Consider the following 24993-nt stretch of genomic DNA (forward strand, 5'->3'; position numbering starts at 1 on the left):
GGCAGGCTCACCTTTTGCCTTCATGAATACTATTATATATCTTTGGCTAATTAAACAATCTATGGTCTTTTAAACTGGAGCGGGTATTGCTTGGTTTATTATGTTATGTATTTTTGTGTCTTTATATTGAAAACTGCCCTGTGATCCTTGGATGAAGGATATAAATATTTAATTTAGACCAATAAAAATATTTTATTTTTACTTTCCCATCCTGCAACAAGCCCCTCACGTTTGCTTCATGCTTCCTCTCCAAACAGTTCTGCAGTTGCTAACATATTTTGCTAATTGATGGTTATGGGGAATTATTCTATTCCTGATCTGTCCCTTTACATTCTGGCAATCACATATTGCCCTGCCAGTATCTCTGAGTAGAACCTTTTTGCATATGGATGAATTTACAAAAGCTCTGAACTTCTGTAAAGTGACAAAGGATAAAGGTAGAGAGAGAAGACCTTTCCACCTCTCCTCGTCATGGAATTTAACAGACTGTGCAAATATTTCAAGCCTTGTTTAAATAACTCTGAAGGCAAACAGTAGAGAGTCAGCGTGTAACTGGCTGAACAGCAGATAACCTCAAATCAGGAAGAAAGCCTAAATCTGGTGTATGTTGGCTCCTATTTGGGATGAAAAAAGGGAAGGATGGATTTCTGCAATAATTGGTGAAGTAGGGTAAATCCAAAGTAATATATTTTGGGATGTGTAAGGCACACACACAAAGACCACAAGAGGCTGTCATCTGAAAAGGCACACAAAACCACCATATAGATCCACCATTTGTCATATTCTTCCTAGAATTAAGGTCTGCCAGATAGATCAAGGAACCCAAAGCAAAGGCTGGGTTCACATTACCACCTCAGAATGGACTGAAGTTGTTGTTTTTCCCTAGTGCATTTCATTGCTCTTCCCACCCCCCACCAACTCTGCTAGCTATTCACATCAGCATGACTTCATTAATGTCAGATTCATTTCTGTTTGTGTTTCACCAGGGAATGTTGATGGGAAGGGAGCGACTTTATGCAAACGTGCTATCACTTTTGCTAGAGAAGAATTGGGAACAGCTTAAGGGCTCCAATCTGTGTTAAGCAGGTTTGAGAAACAACACATCAAACTAGTATTTTATAAGTACAGGATACATATGCATTTTGGATAGTGTTGTGTGAACACAGATTAAAAATCCAGGGTCAGAAATGCATTGAGGGCACAGTAAATGGGAGTGTGAACACAACTGACCTTTGCTAATCACTATCTTTCTTCAGGTTATCATACCGGTAATTCATTCATTATGGTTTTACTTCCCCACCATTAATTGTTCCCATTAGTCTTATTGCTCTCCTCACACTTCCTTTTTATATCTACATAACTACATCTCTACTGTGAGAAAACCTCAAATTAAATCCATAATGACTATCCATTCACAGTCATTTTCTAAAACTTTCTCTTCTGTTTAGTCTCTTAGAATCTCCCCTTAAGTGCTAAGACAATGATACCGATTCCTTTTCAGTTGCCTTCCGTGAGATACCCTGCGCTGCATGTGTGCAGTCACAAGAATGGAGTTCCCTGCTATTCCCTTACAGCCTCAGATCCTTGTAACAGATGGGAAACTCCTAATAGTCACATAAGACCTATTCCTGGATTCCTGACCTAGCAGGGAAGTGGCAAGTCATTAAATTCCCCTGTGAACTCAGTGTCCCGTGCTTTCAAGTCATCCGAAAGCAGCTGGGAAAATTTATGTTCCTGGCTAGCTCTCACTTGTCCTGTGTTTACTTTCCCCCACCCATTCCTTAGATCCTCTTTCTAACCCAAAGAATGTCACCACCAGTAAAATCACCCACACCAAGAACCTAGCTCTCCTCAAGCTCTGCTTACTTTCTCATCGTTTTATGAGTCTTTGCTTCTAAGTCTTCTCTGGGAAGGCAGTCAGGATAGGGACGAATTCTAGACAGTCCCATGCTGCTACAAATTTGGTGAAACATGCCTTTCCCAGGACACAACTACTAAACACTCAGAGTCACATACGCACATTAAAAAAACTGCCCAACAGAGGAATGTTAACACTGCAGGCCAAATTATTAATTGTTAGCTGCATTCATGCCTTCATTAATAAATGTTCTTGTTTCATTACGCACCATATTTTCTTCTTCCATCTATATACATATCCAATGATAACAAATATACAAATGGATTGTGATGGCAGAGAATGGCATAAAAGATGCCTCCTCCATTATGATTCAAATTGTTCTATATACTTTACACATCCTGAACAGTGTCCCCTCTAACTCCCTGCCCTGCAAATGCACCCACAGGACAAAGCAGCAAAGAGAGCTCCTAGTGAGTAACTTGCTCCAACAAGGATTGGAAGAACTGGGGCCATGTTGAACCTCGGCTTCCCATCCACCTCTTCTAAGCTCTGCCCCCTTTAGGAGAACTAGGGTTTATTTAAGGAGTCACCTCTTGCCTGAAGAAACACACTTCTCCTGCACCCCATAGTACCTCATGCACACCCTGCACCAATGAACTGGCGAAGGAGCATAGGAGGCACTCAGTTCCTTGGGCCCAGGAGCAGCACCCACCTGGTCTGGCTCCCAGCATGTGACCCTATAGCCTCTGACTCAGCATCCTGCACAGCTGGGGAGTGTCATGACCCTGGAGTCCCAAGTTTCAGTGTAAGCAGTGCCAACAGTGGTGTGCATAATGTCAGCTTGCTTTGAGTGCTTTTGTTTAATTATTTAAAAAGTTACTATCACAAAGCAATCCTAAACTCACATTATGCTGGGACTGGGGACACATGGCTGCAATGCCATTGTACCCATTGTGTGCTCAGACAGGGAGGAAAGGGAAAAACTCAGAGCCAGAAAAGACCAAAATGATGCACATGCTATCAGCATCGCTGGAAACACCACCACAGCCCACCAATCAGGGACTGCACTGGCATCCACATCCTGATGTGATGCAGATGTAGAAGGAACCAACCTGTGCAGGCCAAGATGGGGTAGGTCTTTAATAAATTACAGGCTTTACAATGGGGGAAAAACACAGAACGTGGATCAAAAAGTTGGCAGGGTCAAGCAGTGCAATGTGCCCATATCTCATTCTTCAGCAAAAACCAGTAACAGTTTGCATACAAAAAATACCAGCTGAGCTGCAGTGGTGGCTATGCCCACTGGGACTAGCAGGATGGAAGACAGGGAGACCATCAGTAGATGGAGCCAGAGCCAATGGCAGGAAGAGCCAACTAATTCTGTTTCTGTTCCAATCTTATTCCCTGCTGAGTTCTGTAAGCCAAAACTGAGGAAGCCCTTAGCCAAGACAACCCCCTGGAGTGGATGTAATTAAGGCGGCAGGCATTTGAGGGCTGTCTGAGGGCAAGCAGAGATTGTTGGGGGGATGGCATATTTGCCCTGATGAACTGGCCTCCACTGTCCAGATGCACCATTATGAAGACTTGTGCAAACACACGAAATCACCCTGAATCAACAATAGGAAAATCTAGTTATCAGTTTGGCAGGAAGATGCTCCCAAGCAGGACAACTGGAGGGGACCTGGAAGTTGTCCAAAATGGACACAAAGTCCAGTCAGAATCAGGAGCTTTCCAGATTAGATTTTCCTGAATAAGGCGGATTTTACTGGAGTCATTAGAACAGAGTTTTACAGTGTTTGGCAGCTCCTGGGCTAGCAGGAATCTGCCAATGTAAGGCTGTTTTGCTGACAGTACTGGCACGGTGTATTTTCTTTCATGGCTGGTGTGAACCTGAACACTGCCAGTGCATTCTGCTTCCATGTCTCCTGTAATTTAAAGATAAGGCAAGTTCTTTGTTCCTAAAAGCAGAGAGTTTCTGTTTTGCAAGCTTTGTCATGAGGCTTCCCTACCTCTATTCCCCTCACAATTTCTCTAGCTAAGGTTCCTCTGAAACAAGTGAGAAAGAACCAAGAAGAAAGGTTTCCTGCCTCCTCCCCAACCACAACAGTGAAATCAAGACGTAATGTAACACAGATGCTTGAGTTTCTGTAGGCGGCTGCTAGAAGGCACTAGCTAGTGGAAAATAAACATCTAAGGTAGGCCCAACGTAAGGTCAGTCATTGAGTCCAACATTTCTGCCCACTGAACTGTAGGAGTTGAAGGGACAGGGATTCCAATTCAGTCAAATCAGCTTAGTAGTAACTGTCCATAGCAAGCATTTTTCCCCCCATCTTTCATTTACAAACTATCATTGATTTACCTCCCCACCACCACCACCATAGACAGGAAGACGCTAGAAAGGTGAAATACCTCCCCGAGTTTATATCAGTGGCGTCATCAGAAGAGGATTTGGGGACAGAGTCCAGAGCCCTTGCTCAACAGAATGGTCAGGAAGGATCTCCAAATATGGGCTGCTCACCACATTTTGAAGTGAAGTAATGCATCCAAAAAGCAGATTGGGGTGGGGCAGTCCAAAGTTTAACATTGCCAGGTTTGGATACAGACAGAGGACACTGTATGGATCTGGCCTTCTAGCACCCACAGTTGTGGGATTCTGCTTTCATTGTGAAAGAGAGCACACAATGGAAGGCATGTCTGTGTGGGATCCACTGATAAGGATTAGGGGAATCTGGGTTCAATTACCAGCAGGCTATTTTAAAGCAGCCAATAACATGCCCTGCTGCATCCCAGAGGCTGTGTCATTGAGCAAAAACTCCTACATCCCTCACCCTGTAATATGCAAGCAGAAGTAATTACATTACAAATACATCTCGTGGAGAATCAACTTAAGTGACACAAAGCATAGTGCTTACCTTTCTGAGGTCATCCAGTCCATACTCTATGGATGAAGTCAGGACCTCCAGGGCCTACAGTCAAAAGAAAGGAGTGATTAATGCACGCTCCCGGTACTTAATGCTCTCTGTTCTATCGGCAGTAATGGCACGTGCCTGAATCCATCCTGATTTTCTCAATCTTTTGCCCTTCAGTTTTCTGTAAAGTTTCTATGGGCAAAATTTGACTTGCAGAATTAGACTGCTGCTCACACGATGGGACTTTGCCTTCCTACCCTCCACCCTCCAACACTCATCCCACAAAAATATGCTTTTCCAAAGTTTCTCCCAGAGGTTATGATCTATATTGTGTCCAATATCTATTGCCCAGTGTGTAATTGAAGCTTTAACAAGCTCGTCTTTTGTTTCCCATTCTAATAAATAAAATAAAAAATACATTTTAGACAGAAGTTTCTCCTTATTTTCTAAGAGTTGTTTTTCAGATTGTGAGCTTTGGTCCAGAAATCCATTCTTTCTAATTTAAACATGTCGTATATCTGGTGATACTGCAACCAAACCGTAACTTGGCTTCTAAACTTTCCCATTGAATTCAGTTTGGGTCGTCCCCCCGCTGTAAAATTCATCAGTTCCCTGTAAATCGCCCATTGTCTGTCCATATCAACTCTCTTAATTGTAATTGTCTCAATGGCCATAAAGGTGTTTTTCTTTCCAGCAGATTTTTATATTTCTCCCAGATTCTATACAGATTCTTCCTAAGGATGCGCTTCATAAAACTGTTGTAGGTTTTAGTCTTCCCATACCAGAGACACGCATGCCAGTCAAATGTTAAGCCATGACCCTCTAGATCTAAGACATGGGTAGGCAAACTAAGGCCCAGGGGTCAGATCCAGCCCAATCACCTTCTAAATCCAGCCCACAGACGGTCCGGGAATCAGCGTGTTTTTACATGATTAGGTGTCCTTTTATTTAATATGCATCTCTCGGTTATTTGTGGGGCCTGCCTGGTGTTTTTACATGAGTAGAATGTGTGCTTTTATTTAAAATGCATCTCTGGGTTATTTGTGGGGCATAGGAATTCATTCTCTTCCCCCAAAAAATATAGTCTGGCCCCCCACAAGGTCTGAGGGACAGTGGACCAGCCCCCTGCTGAAAAAGTTTGCTGACCCCTGATCTAAGATGTCTGCATTGTCCAATATAATCAATTCTTTTAACCAACACAAACAAGCTGCCTCATAATACATTTGCAAATCTGGCAGAGCAAAGCCTCCTCTTTCTTTGTGTATCTATCATAATTTTATGTTTAATTCCTGGCTTTCCCCCCGCCAGATATATTTAGAGATATCTTTTTCCATTCTTTGAAGTAGCTTAAATTGTTTACAATTGGGATTGATTGGAATAAAAACAGCATCCTAGCCAATATATTCATTTTAATGGCACGTGTGTGTGTGTGTGTGTGTGTGCGCGCACACACACACATGAGTTTGTAGTTCCCTCTTTTCAAAATCCTATTTCCCTACATTTTCTTCTCACCATAGTGGACTATTCAGTTCACAAAGTTGGCAGCTGCAATTCTCTGCCCCTTTTAGGTTCATAATCATCACATTTCTACAGATTAAGAACAAATTAAACCCTTAAACCCTAGAATCTAGGCTTGTCTACTAGAGCTTGCTCCCCCTCTGCCCCCATCCTGGATAGACGTTATATCTCTCCTGGAATTTCTACTGGGCATTAAGGAGTGCGTATAATGTTCTTCCCAGCCCATGAAACATCCAGCCCTTCTCATGCTGCTGGGTGTGGCTGCTAAAAATTCCAAAGAATGAAAGCAACGTCCTGAGCTGTGTGAGGGAGAATAAGAGAAAACATTATAAGGATCAGATGAGTTTGGTGCAGCCAGCAAGAAGACAGTCCAAACTTCCCTGTCAACAAACTGCAGTTCATATACTCTCAAACTATTACCTATTTAATAAATCCAGACTCTACCTTATGTAGAAGTTGTTGTTGATGTAATGAAAAAAAATGTACCCGATACCTGATTATGGTTTCTATGGCAAATATTCAAAAATCCATAGTTGAGCAATATATCTCTCAGGACCACCAAAATGTCACAAAAGCATGGCAAATAGTATTGAAGAGCTATGGATTTTGGATATTTTTATTGACCATTATAGCAACCAGGGCTTTTTCAGCCAGAACTCACCGGAACTCAGTTCCAGCACCTCTTTTTCCAGAAAAATAGCACTGATTGCAATATTTTCCTTTTTTGGAGGGGGTGGGATGGGACAGATTGGTGTAATTGAAAAATTGGGGGAGTGCAACATTTTTATGTCTCTTTATTTCTCTCCCCATCTCCAACTGAGCCTAGGGCTTGCCGATCAGAAGGTCGGCGGTTCGAATCCCCACGACAGGGGGAGCTCCCATTGCTCGGTCCCAGCTCCTGCCCACCTAGCAGTTCGAAAGCATGTCAAAGTGCAATTAGATAAATAGGCATCGCTCCAGTGGGAAGGTAAATGGCGTTTCTGTGCACTGCTCTGGTTTTGCCAGAAGCGGCTTAGTCATGCTGGCCACATGACCCGGAAGCTGTACGCTGGCTCCCTCAGCCAGTAGAGCGAGGTGAGCGCCGCAACCCCAGAGTCGTCTGTGACTGGACCTAATAGTCAGGGGTCCCTTTACCTTTATTCTTACATAAAATAACCAAAGCTATTTGAATTTGATTTTGAATTTGTTTGGGTGGTACAAACTCAGTCTCTAATTATTCACAGTAGGGAATGACAGAGGGAGGCAGCGAGATGTCAAATACACCATCTACTACGTCCTTTTATGATGACAGGGCTGGAATTCAACCTTCCCTAGAGGCAGCTCCTGACAGAGAAGCTGAGTCACAGGAGTGAGATGCTGCCAATACTGCAGGCATATGTAAAACCTGAACAACAGCTATCTGCTGATTAACAGAGAAGGAAGTTTTTCCAAATCTTAAGGTTGCCCCTTTCTTCCTATGACAATATATTGATTGGTTTACAATATTTATATACCGCCCTTACTGAAGGAATATTTCCACAGTGGTTGATATAAAACAAGGCTAGAATAATATATCTACAGATCAAAACTGAAACTTTCGACCAGCATGATGACAGCAATTTCTTTCCCAAAACCAAGCCCAGAACAGAATTCTGTGAATCTAGATCAGGGCAGGGGACCTGTGACCCTGCAGATGTTGTTGGACTCCCAATTCCAATCAGACCCAGTCCACATATCCTATGGTCAGGGATGGTGGAGGGCCACAGCTCCATCCACCCTCATCCAAATAAACAGCTTCATCCAGATGGAACTTTCCAAAATAGAAAAGGTCCCTGAATCAGTAAGAGAAAAATGTGGTCTTCCCTGCTTGCTAATGCACAATGGGGAAAAGGCCCAGACCAAATTATCTTTATTCTACAATCACTGCACAAGCGAACAAGAGAGCCCCTATCCTAAACATTTGTTAAAAATAAAACGTAAAATAGAGAAGGATTAGCTAAAAAGAGGATGTGCCACAAATATTACATTGATGGAGAGAATTGGATTTTGTGGTGCTCATCAGAGACTTTCCCTCATCTCTGCCAGTAAAAAAGCCTCCATTTTATGAGCTTGCTGCTCCATTTTAGGCGCTAAACATAATCTTGAAACTACTGCACTGACTCACAAGTAATTTCATTGCCTTACTTGGCTGCAGTCTGAAATCACTAGGAGATGCACAGATCTGATTCAACGGCTTTTAAATTAAGAAAAACCTAAGTAACAACCCAATTACCGTATGTGGAAGCTGCTAATGGTGGTTGATTAAGTCAGCATTCTTGCACAGACACCCAGCCCACATCCTCTCCCAATTTCTAGATCTTCTGCAGTGAAAAGAGACAGGATTTTCAGAGCTAAAAGCACTGGCTCTGTGATACAAGACAGAGATGCTAGACACAGGGCAATGCGGCAGAGGATGGAGCAAATCCAATACTAAGACACTGATGCTACTCAGCTTTCAAATATCACTACTGTTTTACTAGAACTGAGTCTTAGCACATTCAACCAAGCAACAGCTGCATTATACCAGGGTGGTTGCTGCCCTTTCTGTGGTTTAGAGTAGCCATGAGATTAAGTACGTATGTGCGGTGCATATTGATTCTTTTCAGGTGAATAGATTGCTATGAGCAGGGCCCCCCCCTCTCTCTCCATTATCAGCATAATCACTAACATATCTGTTTTACCAGATTGCCATTATAAATATAGCGCATAATAAGCAGAAGTGACTTACTTCAATCATCATCATCTTATGGATGAAAACATCATCCACCTTTGCTTTTTAACAACAATGGACTGTGTGGGTTACTTTTTATAGAGAAATATATATGTACAGTACCCATGATTTAAAATTGTGTACACTGAATCTGCAAACAGGACCAGCAGTAAAAATCAGACACACAATGGAAAAGGTTGCGGGGAGGACCTATTATTATCTGTCAAGACTCGTGTTGGTAACATTTTTTAATTGATCTGCAAGGGTGACTTAAAAGGTTTGTGTTTCCTCATAAGCACATTAATAATACCATTTACTAATTTTAAGCCATTCTCCATTTACTCACTTCCCTGCAAGCCAAGCCTGTACTAATACAAGTCATACTTACAATGTTGTTGTTGAGGGTGACATTATTGGTGTACAGATACTCAATGACTGCGAGGAACACCTCTGGCTGCACGTGGCTCAGGATCAGTGGGGCTTGCATCTCCTGGGGCTGGCTTAACATTGCATGGAGTGCCTGGCAGCGGGAAGTGAGGAGGCAGCGATGGGCAAAGATTTCCTTCTGCTCTCTGCCTACCAGAAATGTCACATCACTGTGAGAAAACAGGCAATGAGTTTACCATGCACACTTCTCAATGCCCTGCCCTGCTCTCCCCTTTCTCCAGCTACACTCCCCATTGAGAACCATCTTGCAGAGTTCAGCTGGCCAGTGCTCAAAGAAAATTTGCAGTAGGCCAACAAACTACATGTTCAGCAGCATCCCCCTTTCTCTGATCAGCTGTAGAGCAGCTGGTGCTGAAGCCCTTCCATGCCTACCACTTTTTCATCATAAGCCCTCCTGGCTGGGCTATAAGACCTGTGCGCTGCAAACACCTACCCTCTGCCCACGCAAAAACTCTCTCTTGAACTGCTCCACCCAGTGCCGCCCAACCTTCTGCCTGTGTCCAGCAATAACTCTTGCTCTCAGCTCTCCTCCTCATGGACCCACCTTCTGCCTGCACAAACTCCCACTCAGGCTCTCGCTCACCTGCTCCCATCGGACCCACCTCTGCCCACATTGAGGAGGACCGGGATGTGCTTGAATACATGAAAAAAGTGTCCTGTTTGAAGTCCGAACAGGACAGGGAACACATTTCTTTCCCCCCCCCCCCCAAAGAAAGGACAATCACATCTTTCTAGGGACAGGTGGCAACCCGAGCGCCAGATTTCGTCCTAGAATAAATGAAGCAGTAATAGTAATCCATCAAGCAGAGAGCCTTCTCTTCAGCACTGCATGAAGAAAGCCAGTCACCATACAGAAAGAATGGAGTAAGAGCTTCCCAGATAGAGGATGTGACATTAACCTAAAAAGTTCTCATTTTAGAAATAAAGCATAAAGCACTTGAATGGGGCCTTTTAATAGCGCACTTGATTTCCTGCTGTTCCTCCTCAGTTTCAGCAAACTCAGTAAATACACTATCTGGGCTGCATGTATTGTTTCCTGGGGTCGAACTACATGTTACAACAGAAGAGCCCTGCTGGATCAGGCTGGAGGCCCATCAAATCCATCATCATGCTCTCTCAGTGGCTAAACAGATGGCCCTGGGGAGTTCACAAGCAGGCCCTGAGAGTAATAGCACCCTCCCCATTTGTGCTGATATTCAGAGGCATGCCACCTCCAGAATCATGGCCGGAAGCCACAGATAGCCTTATCCTCTATGGATTTGTTTAACCCCCTTTTAAAGCCTTCCATGTTTGTGGTCATTATTATATCCTGTAATACTACAAATTACAGGGGTGGGTGACTTGGTTCTGATCCAGAACCAAGCCAGGGGGTAAAATCCCCTTACAACTCCGCCCCTTCAGTGCTGGGTTTGAGCTGCAGGTGGTGGGGGCACGTTCTGGAAATTTGGGTAAAAAATTAAGGAACGCAGGCACATCTATGTAGCTCATGTAATGTACATACTGACTTGCTTTTCTCCATCCCAGTGTGACCTGGATGGTACTCTGAAGGGTGGGTGGGCACGGAGCCTGAAGGGGATCAGGAAGCAACAGCATGGCAAAAAAGATGAATAAGTTTAACACAAGTGGCTGCACATGACCAGATCAGCATGAAGTAGAAGTGGAATAATTTGGCAATCTACATGGGCTTAAGTAAAGCAGCCACCTGATGCTTACTTCTGTGTTCCAAGCAGTATGTTGAATTGCCCAATTGTATATGTAAGGGCACCAGAGTTATAGAAAGGGCCTGCTACAGTTGCTTTGAGTCGAAGCACGGATGTAGGAAGATTTCCCTGCCACATTACAGTACACGGGTATGTAAACCCAGGTAGCCACAGCAGGGCCTGTTCTGTAATTGACTTCACTTCACTTCATTTTCCATTACCTTAGTGGCTTTCTCGCTGACCTCTATGTACCAGAAAACTAATCTGCATTTTTGACTCACACCTGTTCGTAAAATGTCAGTTCCTCTGAAACAAAACAATCATCTCAGTTGCTAACTACACCAACGCAAACAGCTGCAGTAACATATTATAGAAAGTATCAGTTGCTAAATAAGCTGCACTTTCCCTGGGCTTTTCCCAGCCCCGAGCTAGCACCAGTTGAATAATATCATGCCTTGCTGCAGGAGGGCAGGGGGACACCAACACCTGAAAGTAAAAGCAGGGGACACACATGTTCCATTGTTGAAGATGGAGTGTAAACTAAATCAAGTGAAAGTACCACAAAATAGCATCCACTACAGTAGACCAAAGGAGGCAGCCTTCTGTTAAATGTCTTTTTATTAGTGGGAAGCATTACGCCTCTAAAGAAGATATTGCACTAGTATAATATTTGTTATAATGATTGGTGATGATATTGTTATTGTTATTGTAATAATAATGATACACCATGATGCAATGTGCAACTAATTATGTCCTAGGTGCTATCCATAGGAGGCTGGAATATTCACACAAGCACATTCATGGGGGGGCAGGCCTTTTGTTAGGGGGCCGAACCCCATTTTGCTATGTATTTCTATTGATTTTTATTGATTATGGGAGGCAGCTGCCCCTCCCTGCCTCCCCCCTTGGCTATGCCCATGAGCACATTCCATTCAGCACTCTCATTCACAGTGGACATGTTAACAGGTGAGGAGAAAATATCATTCTTTTCAATGACAACAAAATATAGTTTGACAGCTAGGAAAATGCAGTATTCATTCAGCAATGGCTCTGCATCCCCAAGGAACAAATAGGAATCAAACCATCTCTCTAGAAAGACCCTCAGTGGAGGAATAAAATGGTCTCCTCACATGCATTTGGGATAGCTCCTCTACTGCAATGTACAACTACAATCTGCTTAAAGTCTCCTTTAAAATTTGGGGGACTTTAAAAAAAAAATCAAAGTGATGCAGAAATATGATGGATTGAAATTAAGTATGAAAAAATGAGAAACTGATAAAAACTGAAATTTCATCTAGAATGTAGAGGCAGGCTCCTCTATATTCAGTAACCACATAATGCAATTCTGTATGGTAAGCCCCTAGAAAAATCGCTTATATCCTAACCAAATTCTTCATGGGAAAAGAATCTTCACTTGTCCCATGCAATCCCCGATGCAATCCTCTAAATTAGATATTGTAATAGGAAAATATCCTGTTTATTACAGATGAAAATCATGCAATGTGAGCACTGTACCAGTAGCACAATTCGGATAGGGAAAGCATTTAGAAAAACACATCTTGATATTTCGAAAAAGCAAGGCATCCCATATTGAATAAGGAGGGAAATCTCCACCTCAAATTCTGCTTAAGTATCAGCCATTTCCGATGGCTTGGAGGACAAAAAATTATTATCGGTTCTAAACTGAATTAAACGTAAGAAGTGATTCTAAGAAACTAATTAATGCATTGATCCTCAAACTTTTACTCAACTAGCATTAACAGATTAGGGCATTAGCACTGACTGAACAGCATTCACAGATTAGGACATTAGCACAAACTGAAGCTCCAATTTTTCACAGGTTTAATGCCCATCTCATGTTGTATGCAATATCAAGTAAGCAATCGAGGAAGTAGGGCTGAGAATCCTTTGAGAGAAGCCTAGCTTCAGTCCTGGGCCCATCATCTGAGGCACAGATGGGGTAACATGACATATACACAGAAGCTCAATTTTATCAATAAAACAGGTGAAATCAGCTAATTGTTTCAAAATGTTGTTGTCCATGTTGCACAGTGATGGCCAAACTTGGCTCTCCCGTCGTTTTGGGACTACAATTCCCATCATCCCTGACCACTGGTCCTGTTAGCTAGGGATGATGGGAGTTGTAGTCTCAAAAAGAGCTGGAGGACCAAGTTTGGCCATCACTGATGTAGCACCTCTAAACATAGATCGGGAGCGGGTTGTGAAGGGCCAATCATCACTGTCAGGAAATGGGGGTGTGCTCAGGCACTGCATAACAGGAATCAAGAGATAACAGGCTCTCCGTGCAGTTAAGAGCTATTACATGGAACCTTTTTAAGTACCAAGTTCCCGGTAAGTAGTACTTCACTCAAGAGGATAGCATCTTTGGAGAGGATGCTTATAATGCATCTCTTCAATAACTATTACCTAACAAGTATCAGTATTAACACAGAAAATCCAGTGGATGTTAAACAGCAAAGGCATTCTTGGCACAGGGGGCTGAAGCCCTGAGTCTTTTGTATGGGCCCCCATATCTCCTGTCCTTTTGTGCAGGGTCCGCCTTTTTAATATGCAGGATGTGCATCTAAGTGCAGCGATGGTTAGACCTGAGCCACCAACCAGCTTCATTTGTCTAAAGGTACCCTATAATATTCATGCAAAGTTGTTGCTGATCTGTTTCGTGACCCTTTAAGTACCTAGCAACACTATTGTTAATCAGAGTGGTCAGCAGGACATGCAGCATGTTGCCAAAATAATCCCACATTTGTTGAAAGCAAGATGTTGGTGTGGACAGGCCACTGACCTCGCCTGTAAATTGTGCTCAAGGCTACACCAGTGTTTCTCCCCCTTGTTTATGAAAGATAGATTCTGGTGTTATACAGAAGGCAAAGCTGTGACTCAGAAAGAGGCAGATAACAAGGGGTAAAGACCCAATGTGGAGTGCTATGGTGCCATGATGGGGATCCTAGCATGGACGGGGCCCTTACCTTGGGCAGGGCAATGGATGAAAGGTAGGAATCTGCCACTCCATACATCCCCAACCCATTGTAGGATTGCTCTGCTGTGCCCATCAATTGAACCAGTTTTGTCAACCTGGCACCTTCCAGTTGTTCTGAACTGCAAGCAGGCTGGGGGTGATAGGAGTTGACGGTCAAAACATCTAGAGGGCATCAAACTGGTGAAGTAAAGGCTGTATTGTATGATATTTTGGGTAGCCAAAGCATTCCCAGCTGACACAATAATGCACAGCCAATCACTCATGCTGTGATTCTGGTATATATGGTTTCACCTTTACTATCATCTCCACATGAAAAAACAACAACAGAAAAGCTCATAGGAACAGCTGACCCATGCCTTAATAACATATTTTGTATTCTAATCTGCTTATTTATTTCACACACAAATTATACCACTTGATTGTAGAAAAAAACATCAGAGCAGTTTACAAAAAGATAAAGCAATAGACTTATCACTAAAAAATTTACAACTGTGATTTAAAAACAAACTGTTCCAACCCCCCCCCCAATAATGCATGCAAAAAATATCTCATCAGATTGTTTGCACCAGGGTGAGAGGATAATTTTCCTTTCTTTGATAATTTTAAAACCTTTTTCAGATATCCCCTCCCACTTTTCATGATCCCTAAAAGCAGAGGATCCAAGATAACACCATCATATGCGGTATCATTCACCACAGTATTTCTGTACTGTTTACAAACATGTAACGCTTCCCTGACAGTCACGAGCCAAATCTGCAAGAGAGATTGGCAGATAGTGGAGCAGGGTGCGGTCTGTTTCTTCTCTTCACAGTGACCCAATATTATGAATCTTCCCAGCTCAACAGCCTGGCAGAGCTAACTTAAAACCTGCTCTCCAGTTTACCTCCCTGTTGCGGCCTTCACTCCCAGCTCCACCTTGATCCCCAGGCTCTCTTAGCTGGGTCTTCCAGCTGGCTCACCTGAACTGTGGATTGTTGATGAGAGTCCTGAGGGCAGCAGCAAAGGCAGCTGAATCCCCTAGCAGGACAGCTGAGCAAGGAGAGGCCATAGTTAGGGAATGGGCTCCGGATGAGGATCAGGACCAGGCCTAGGAGAGCAGGGCAGCAGGCACGCTCAGGGGCTCAGCGGGGGCTTCCTTGGCCTGGCTGGCTGTGATAAAGATATAGCTGAGAGAAGTCACGGCTGGCTGGGCGCTCAGCTGCAAGGCAGGAATGCAGAGAAAGGCCAGAAAAGGGGGGAGCAACATAGCTCATTGCCAGGCAACAGCAGCTGCCCAGGCCCTAAAATCCAGCTGCTCTGGGAGGGACTGCAGAAATCCTGAAGGGAAAGGCTTTTGTAAAAAGAGGGAGCAACACGCCAAAACAGGCTGGAGAATGTGGAAAAATGAGAGGGCGGGGGTTAAATAAAAAAGGAAAGGGGGATAGACTCATTCCAGGGGCTGTCTTAAGCAAGCAAACTGGACCTTTGTGTGTTGGCGAAACTGCCTGCATGGGGTTTTTTGGGGGTGGGGTCAGAACCGGCTCAAACTTGGCAGGAGCTCATCTTTGGCATGGGGAGGTCACAGGACTGCCAGCTCCTCTGTCAGCGAAATGAAAATGACACATCTCTGCATCTGGTATCCTCAGTGTTTCTGCTTTGCCACAGAGTTGCTAAGGTCTTTTGCATAATTTCCTGAAGGCATATAGAAATGATTGCTTCATGGTCGCAGAATGCATGTGTGTGTGTGCACATGTGACAAAAAGAGAGATTGTGATGTGCTGAGGTCATATGACACCCACGTAGAACAGACTCCAGCACTAGCTTTCTGTCAATAGTAGCTCAGGCCAATACAGAGGTGTAGATTGGGTGGGGGATGGTGAGAGGAAATGTTTAGGATCATAGCAACATCCTTAAGAACATATACCTGGCCAGGCACTCAAATAGTTCAAAGGCCTTTGACACTGAACATCCTGCCTGCTCTCAAAGGACCAATTCTTAAATTACGGTACCTAATTGGTGTGGTTACTGTTTCTGTGGTTACCTCCAGGCCAATGTTTTATTGTGGGCATATTTTGCAACATGTGAATTAGTGTCAGATATTGTTGTTGTTGTTACTATTTTATTTATACCCCACCCATCTGGCTGGGTTTCCCCAGCCTCTCTTTATTATTCCTCTTTATTAGCTGTGCAATACTTTATTAGTTCTGCAATACTTTCCCAATGCTACTACATTATTGCTATCCAGAGGGCCTATAGCACAGTAAAAATGGGACAACAAACCCAGAACATCTGCAGGAAGTTACGGAATGTGCATTGATTGGAAATGAAGCAGTATGACCACAATAAAATGGACGTCCTTAATTATTATGTCCCACAGCTGAAGTAATGTCTGAAGCAGGGATACCACTTGGGAGGAGGGGAAGATGACATCATAACTCCCCATATCCATGCCACAATGCTATCTGGCCCCAAGGAGAGGTGAAACTAGCAGTGACATGGGTAAAGGTCTTTTTATCTGACACACACACCTACATACACAGGCGACTTGTTTCAGCATCACCAGACTAGTGTGAGAAGTTAAATAAAACATAAGAAGTGGACCTAGTTAACAGCCCCTGTCACTTTTAGGAGGTAGCTCCCATTTGGACTTTGCGCCTGTGATGCGAATGAGACACTGCTAACACCTACTCCCTCAGGCTTTCATTCAAAGCCAAATACTGCCTTAAACTAACTGGCCTAGCGAATGGTCTGAAGTGCCAGTCCATTGTATCTGTTAAGGCACTTTCCAATGGGCAGGGGTTATGTAGTTCCATCAATGAAGCTAGGTTGGTCTGTTTGTGGATGGGAGCCTTATCAGGAAAGTCATATTAAAGGTGCAGGAGCCTGGCTCAATTTCTGAAACAGTCACTGGGCAACCCCACTTGTAAGTAACCCAAACCTATCCTTAGCTGAGGAGCTGCCCTACATAGGTTTCATGCTGATAAAATAATATCTTTGGGAGACTGTCAGTTTCCACAAGGCCTTCTGGGGCTGAAGGCTCTTTAATTCAATCCTTAAGGTTTACTGCCCGAGGTACTGAAGCCTAGTTAATGTCTTAAGCGAGATGTACATTAGTGGCTTAAAGCACAGCAACTTTGTTTTCCTGCTCAGCATTTCAAGTTGCATTTGCGTGTTGCTGTGTGCACTAGAGATACTACAGGGACCTGTTTAGTTTTCCCACACCTGCAACTCCGCCACCTTAGAATTTATGAAGCTGTCATCTGACAAGTGCAACAGCTGTCTCAAATGTACACCCCTCAGCTTTACTGCAAAGGGAACAAGACTTAACATTTTCAAATCAGATGGAAGCTGGTTTGAGGGAAATAACACCAGCAGCAGTATTTCTCAAGAAACTACATGACATATAGGAATTGTGGCGAATGTCATGTATCCCCGGCTTTGAACACCAGTGGTGAGAGTGCACTGGAACCAGAGTGAGCGGTAATGTGTACGCAGACTAAGTTAAAAACTGCTCTCTCCTATCCCCGGAACAAAGTGTGCAATACACTTCCATTTGTATAACTCTCTGCCTGGCAATTAAGTGCTGTTCCTGTCAAAATTGTTTTATTATGCAGGTAAAGAAAGCAGTCTGGGTTAGTCAGAAATCACCTGACCGCAGCTGGACCCCCGCATCGCTTTATTTCCTCTAAAAAGAGATATGTGGAAAGTGCCTTTTGACTTCTACTTAAATGTCAGATTTGACCCGGCATCAGTGAACACCTTTAGCTGGACAATAGATCAGACCTGACTGTTTGCAGGAAGTGGATGGCAAGTGCTTGGATGAAGGGTAACCAAAGCTATCACTGGAACTGATGGAGCCACAGGGGAGCTGCAACCACGGCAACCTGATAACATACGAATAGGTTCGACATTTGATCATAGCCAACTGTATACTTAATGGCACATTCTTCATGTATATGTGTAAATAATAAAACCATGATGGGCTTCTTCCTTCTGGGGAAATGCACTTCAGATAGAGTTGCACCAGTGAAGGAGCAGACAGGACTGAGCACCCCTTCCCTCTGCTATTTATTTGCTCCAAATCACCCCTTCCTGGTGCTGCTTTGCAGTTAAGCGATAGGGCCTGTCACAGTTTCATTACATGCATTCATGTGCAGCTGGTAGCTAGATCATAAGGCTCTGTTGATGGCATCTCAACAAATTTAATCCGGCTTTGAGTAGCTTTAGTCAGCCAATGTACTTTTCTATTTTATTTTGGAATGTGTATATGTGTCAGAGTGGCAACCTATGCATCATAAGAAAAGGGGACACAGATTTGCACAATATGTGCAGTGCTAATTTATATGCATGGATGCATTTTTTAAAAAAAATATACAGTAATTTTCTTTATATTTAAAAGAAAATACATCTCACCAACTGTGTGGACTATGTGCCTACTTTCCACTGTTATCCCTTGTTATGGTTCCTTATCTTTAAACCAAATTTGGCTCAGGTAGCCCTTGAAATAGAGGACTGTACTCTGCCAACCCTTCAAATGAGGAATGTCCCCTTTATGGTAGGACCATGAGCATCCATGTTGGGGTGTGGGTGTGCAATTATGCTATAATTAATGTTATCTAATAAATAATACAGTGGTACCTCAGGTTACAGACGCTTCAGGTTACAAACCCCGCTAACCCAGAAATAGTACCTTGGGTTAAGAACTTTGCTTCTGGATGAGAACAGAAATCGTGCTCTGGCGGCGCAGTGGCATTAGCTAAAGTGGTACCTCAGGTTATGAACAGTTTCAGGTTAGGAACGGACCTCCAGAATGAATTAAGTTCTTAACCCGAGGTACCACTGTATTGACTAACCAAATAGTACGAAGTATTTCTGGAATACAAGGTTCTCAGTAGGTTTTTTTAAGAGCCATGCTGTTCTGGAAGCAGTAACAAACCTTGTAAAATAAAGATATTATTATTAAGTTTCTTCTTTCCTTTCCATTAGGCACACTAAGGAAAAAGAGAGCAAATAAATGAAATCCAGTTGTTGCAACTGGCAATTCCAAAATAAGCCCATTGTGAGACGGTGTTTCATCTACATAGCAGGACTTGGGCCTACAGTGAGAATGAGGGAAGTCTGAGGAGCCTCATAACTGTGTGGTGGAAAGGAAAGAGAGAGCTAAACTCCTTTCTCTGCCATGGTACTGACTTCTCCACCACACCCTGGCTACAAAGATCCTCTGCTCTGAAGTTGTTCTTTGCTGTTCATAGGAATCCTTCCTGATTGCCAAAGGTAGTGAAATATACTCAGAGTCGCAAAGTGATTTCATGCTCTTTATTCAGCTCATAGTGGTGAGGAGGAATGAATGCAAGTCCCCTCAAAGTATCTGCTTTATATACATTATTTACACAATGGGCTGCACATGATTGGCTAATTCTGGAATTCTACTGTAAGCCAATCAGGTTGTGGATTCACTTATTTCTGGAGCATGATTGGGTGGTTCCTGCCAACCAATCATACTGCTGCATTGTTCTAGGACCAATCAGACTGCTGCAGTTTGGATCCTATTCAACTCAGTACATAACAGGTAGGTTTGCTTAAAATGCATACAGCAGCTTCAAAGAGGGCACAGTTTTTTCAGGAGTGTGGCAGGAAGAGAAGGAGTTCCTGGGCTCCTCCAGAATTCATGATTATTTGGTGCTCATGATGCTACCTGGGCAGTCATACACAATCCCACTTTCAATGCTGTTTGAGGTTTTGAGGTTGTATGGCTTTGTTTCCATTCAGTATATATCCTGTAACTTCCTGCTGGTTTACTTTTGTCCTGCTGAAGCCGTGTGCAGGTCCTCCAGACAGCAATAATGAGGTAGCTTCGGGGAAGCATCACAGAACAAACCAGCAAAGCAGAATAAACCTGCCACTAATGCATTATCATTGTGTCAAGGACATGTTGAAGAATATACCTTCAATCAAACACCAGTCCAGAGAGATCTCTCTCTCCCAAGGTTCCAAGGCTGCTGAGGTTCATGCAGTTAATATTACATCTAGTTTGGACAACAAGCTATATTCAGCTATGAACCATAGACACAAATAGGAAGGGAAAGATGGGGTCAGAATGTATGACCTCATGGAGACCCCTTGACTGAGAACAGAACCCCATTAGCTTGGCCTAGCACTTTAGTGGCTACAAGGGACATTAGGCCATAACCAAATATTTCCTCTGCCCCCCCTTCCCATGAAGCATAGAGGCATTAACTGCCACACACACACACTCTAATCTGTGCAAAAATAATGTGAGTGAGACAGTCTCCACGGAGACCATGTATTTCGGGTGGCAGCCTGCCCAGTCCTCCTGCAATGCCTTTGATGGCTCTCCCCATTGAACTGTCACATTAAACAGCCAATGATTTACCAGGGGAGGGGAGGGAGCTGAATAAGGCAGGGAGGTAGGGGCGAGGGCATTGGCAAGTCCTTGCAACAAGCCTGAGCAAGCTTTAGCAAGATGAAGGGTATTATACAGCTTCTACAGCCTATCTCTTGACCACGGATGTAGCAGGACTCAACTTCTATCAAGCCCACTGGCCTCTGTGTGAGGCTTCGTTGCTTCCAGGTAAGCTAGGCCAGACTCAAACATCACTGTGGTCCATCTCTATAAATCACACCTTTTGCTGACTGAGCAAAATATTTCGCTGATGTTTTCAATGATTTTCTCGCATGCTCTGGAACTCGTGTGTGCTGTGCACACAAGATCACTTAATGGGAATTAATTACCTGTAATCACATTTTAGTCATCCTTTTTGCTTAATCAGTATCAGGTGAGGTTAAGCATGTGCCTATTTTCCACCTAATGAGTATTTGAAAATGGAGGAGGGAGAGTTATACTGTTCTGTTTAGTTAATCTGACCTAAAATGCAAAAGGTTACCAGATGGTTGTGAGAATACTTCCATTACTTTCAGTTGAATTTCAACCAGAACTTGCCCAAATTCAGTTCCAGCACCTGTCAGGTGGGTGCCATTGCCATTATAAGAGAACAAGGGAGTTGTCCATCTGCATTCCGGCACCTCTTTTTCTAGAAAAATATCATTGGCTATGGGAAATCATTCCTTTCTTGTTTTTCTGTGGTTGTTCGAATAAAGGATATGGAAGTCAGTTGTAAAAGTAATAGATCTGTGCTGTTATCATGTAAACGTTTCCTTAAAAGATAGGATGCTGTTCCTAATCAAATTAGCCATGTTTTACTTAATTTCCTAACCTGCTCTATCTCCAAGAGCTTAAGGCACCTACAGTCCTACAAAAATGTTATTATAAATATTCTATGCCAAATAAATCATAGGATTAAATAATAATAATAATTAAAACTGGGTTTTTAAAAATAGCAAAGAGAGGAAAGGAAATCAAGCCTTAATTTATCCCTACATAGATGTGATCTCTAGTATGCACCCTCACTCCCTTTCAGGCAGTTTGTAGTATGTATTGCTTCCAATCCCAACAGAAAAGAAGTGAAGAAGACTCTGAAATAATTTTGCAGCTGTTCTTTCCACTCTTCCTTCTTGGTTTTAATGTTCCTGGCAATGACCCATTTATTCCACTTCCTTTGATGTTTTTTTTTCTTAAGACTCTTGCCTCATAGAATCTGGAGTTACAAACTTATTGGAAAATCTCAGTTTTCATGTGTACATTTTAAAAGTAACAAAACTACGTCTTAGCCTTTTGAGCTAAAGGTCTATTTCCTGCAACGATTGACTAATTCCTTAGAACTTGGCTTGCACCAGTATTCTAGAAATCAGCCAGTTTGGGGATGCAAGTTTCAACCAGAGAAGCAATGGGCAGGACCTGCTTTCAACCCCCGCTTCCTAGAACCACTCTCACCCCTCCCCAACACCTTTTTCCTTGATGCATGGATCCAGCCTCTGAGCCTGGATGAGGTAGACCAGGGAAGGAGTTACGTCCTCTATCCCAAGCGCCATCCCTTTCTTTCATCCATCTGTCCTTTCTTAACATATTTATCCACTGCCCTTTTGCCCAATAATGTGCTCCCCTCCCAGGGCAGTAAACCAAACAAATCAAGCCTAAATCTCAATAAAAACATGCAAATTTAAAAACAAACCTAAAATAGCAACCAAAAGCATCCAAAAATAACAGAATAAAGTCATGCAATGACATTCTCAGATACTCTGGCCACATAGACATTTGTACGTTGCTGGTTTTGCCTGGTGTTTGAAGGAGGGAGTCAACATTTTCTTTTTGAGGAATGCTCCTGTAAATAAGGCTTGGAGGTGGGTGGCACTGTGGGTTAAACCACAGAGCCTATGGCGTGCCAATCAGAAGGTCGGCGGCTCGAATCCCCGGGACGGGGTGAGCTCCTGTTGCTCTGTCCCAGCTCCTGCCAACCTAGCAGTTCGAAAGCACGCCAAAGTGCAAGTAGATAAAAAGGTACCACTCCGGCGGGAAGGTAAACGGCGTTTCCGTGCGCTGCTCTGGTTCGCCTGAAGCGGCTTAGTCATGCTGGCCACGTGACCTGGAAGCTGTACGCCGGCTCCCTCGGCCAGTAAAGCGAGATGAGCGCCGCAACCCCAGAGTCGGTCACGACTGGACCTAATGGTCAGGGGTCCCTTTACCTTTTACCTGTAAATAAACTTTGTCCAGATGAACAAAGAAATGGGTTGCTGGGAGTACAGTGGCCCTAGTGAGCAGTAATGTATCAATGTAATTTAGTTTTTCTTTCCCTTGTGTCCCAGGAGTTGATTACCACTTAGGCATGGCAGAGCGGCCTCAGGTACTGTCCCAGGAAACTCTAAACCAGATGATGTCCTCAGAGGGCACGGACTCTGGCCATCCGAAGGCAGGGCCACTCTCTCTCCCCCTGCACTCCCAGTCAACAGATATGGCACCCAAGCCACTACTTCGCTTGCAGAGTATCGAAGAAGGGAAAGCCCCCTTTCCACCATCCCGGAGAAGCTCCATCATGAGCATCCTCAATGCCCCCTTTCCCAGCAGGAGGAACTCGCTGGCTGCTGGGGGAAGGCGGCTCTCCATTGGACCCTGGATGCATTGCGGCCGAGTGAGTTTCTCTGGGTTACCACTCTTTGAGCCCATGCGGGAGACGCAGTATGAAAATAGCTACAAGACGAAGCCAGATGAAGGCTGCAAATTTAATGCCTCCCAAGTGCAGCAAGTTCTTGAATCTGTCCTAGCCACCTACCTAGGGGATGCCAAGTATAACCCTGCAAATGGCGGGCAGGTGGCCAAGAACCTGTCAGACCTCATCCGGAACAGAATCAAAGAGCTGATCCCACCTCGCTACAAGCTGGTGTGTAACGTCTTTCTGGGCCAACAGGCCAACCAAGGTCTGCGCATTGCTAGTCAATCCCTCTGGGATGTGGAGAATGACAGTTTTGCATCTGCCACTTTTACTAACTCATCACTCTTTGTTGTGGCCACAGTTCATGGACTCTATTTTGAATGAGTTTGCTTTGCTGATCCTAAAGTTCCCTCTCTCTTACCTGCTGTGACAAGCTAGCAATAAAATAAATGCATAATGTGACTTGGGTAGTTTTTACCCATATTTAATTTAAGTTGATATGAAATAGTGGAAGAATTTAATATCCGTAGTATTATTTGTAAGATAAAAATGTATTACAGTACAGTTGTATCTTGGAAGTCGAACGGAATCTGTTCCGGAAGTCCGTTCGACTTCCAAAACGTTCAAAAACCAAATTGCGGCTTCTGATTGGCTGCAGGAAGCTCCTGCAGCCATTCAGAAGCTGCGGAAGCCCCACTGGACGTTCGGGTTCCAAAAGAACGTTCGCAAACTGGAACAATCACTTCCAGGTTTGTGGTGTTCAGGAGCCAAAATGTCTGAGTTCCAGGGCATTCAACAACCAAGGTATGCCTGTAATATGAAATAGAAGGGTTCTGATGGCTCAGGAGCTATTAGTTTCTTTTTAGCTTAACTTTAGGCTGCTTATTTACTTACACATAGACTGTACAATATAGAGAGAGTAATATATTCTAGCATCAAACTAATTCCCAAAGACATGAAAGAACCATGAGTGCAGTGAAAATAGCTACCAGCGCAGTTTTGCAAACACTCAAAGGAGTTTACAGAGCATTAAACTACATAGATTCTACAGCAGTTCTCAGGCTTCTGCTTGTGGAAGATGTGTAACCACTTGTACAAGCAGAAGAACATTGGGAATCTTTTCCACAAGTAGAAAGGTATCTTTCTTCATGCACAAGTTTAAAGAGCCTCTATCTGTCTCTCCCTATGACCAAATACAGTTGCTTATGGAAAACATGCATCTACTGCTGATTCAGTACATTTCAGCATCAACTTCATGAGAAAAGCAAGTACAGAAAAGGCATGAAATATTCATAAATACCAATGTATTTCCATCTACTGTATAGTGTGGAGATGACTCAAAGTTAGGGCACTGGCTTCAACTGTAACAATCCTGGATCTGGGTGCCTGTATTTGCCATGAATTCTCTGCAAGGTGCTATAAGAAGTTACAGGCTTACCGTAATTTAAACCCATTGCTAGAAGATACCGTTTTTCATGTGGGTGTGCTTTGAACAGTTTGTATCTGTGCAACTATCTGATTGTGCCAGTACAGTGTCTCTCAGATGAATAAGAAGAATCTCCATGAGACTTTTTTTCCTTTTGGTAGGTATGAGGGTGTGGAGAGGAGATGGAATAGACTAACTCCATGACCTCAGTAGGCTCTAACATCTTAAGCCATCTTAATAAGCTTTTCACATAAACTATGCTGCAGCCAACATTCAGAAAAAGTCTCAGTGCTGACTAAGAATGTCAACTTTCTTCACCCTGATAAACATTTGACAAATCAACACACAGCAAACAAAGGCTACAA

General features: G+C 43.5%; 2 protein-coding genes across 3 annotated transcripts in view; one reads left to right on the forward strand and one right to left on the reverse strand.

Moving 5' to 3' along the window:
* The window catches only part of BTBD19 (BTB domain containing 19), a 59472-nt gene that overhangs the window by 32432 nt on the left and 2047 nt on the right, over positions 1–24993 (reverse strand). Inside the window, exons 1-3 of one of the 2 annotated variants that reach the window (XM_081914029.1) lie at positions 15118–15588; positions 9402–9609; positions 4771–4824 (exon numbers count right to left, since the gene is read on the reverse strand). In XM_081914029.1, the coding sequence (XP_081770155.1) occupies positions 4771–4824; positions 9402–9609; positions 15118–15206 (351 nt within the window). In that variant the 5' untranslated portion in view covers positions 15207–15588. Of the gene's footprint in view, positions 1–4770; positions 4825–9401; positions 9610–15117; positions 15589–24993 lie in introns of those variants that run through there. The other variant, XM_081914030.1, reaches the window with a different exon arrangement.
* On the forward strand, positions 20477–23623 carry DYNLT4 (dynein light chain Tctex-type 4). Its single transcript, XM_081914058.1, has 2 exons — positions 20477–20729; positions 22859–23623. The coding sequence occupies exon 2, from the start codon at positions 22879–22881 to the stop codon at positions 23584–23586; it is 708 nt and encodes a 235-aa protein (XP_081770184.1). The 5' UTR covers positions 20477–20729; positions 22859–22878; the 3' UTR covers positions 23587–23623.

The sequence above is a fragment of the Podarcis melisellensis genome (assembly GCF_964234715.1).
Source record: "Podarcis melisellensis genome assembly, chromosome: 6".
NCBI classification, from domain to species: domain Eukaryota; kingdom Metazoa; phylum Chordata; class Lepidosauria; order Squamata; family Lacertidae; genus Podarcis; species Podarcis melisellensis.

Bases quoted from the DNA above. Each gene is read 5' to 3' on its own strand.
- DYNLT4 (XM_081914058.1), top strand. From the start codon at position 22,879: ATGGCAGAGCGGCCTCAGGTACTGTCCCAGGAAACTCTAAACCAGATG.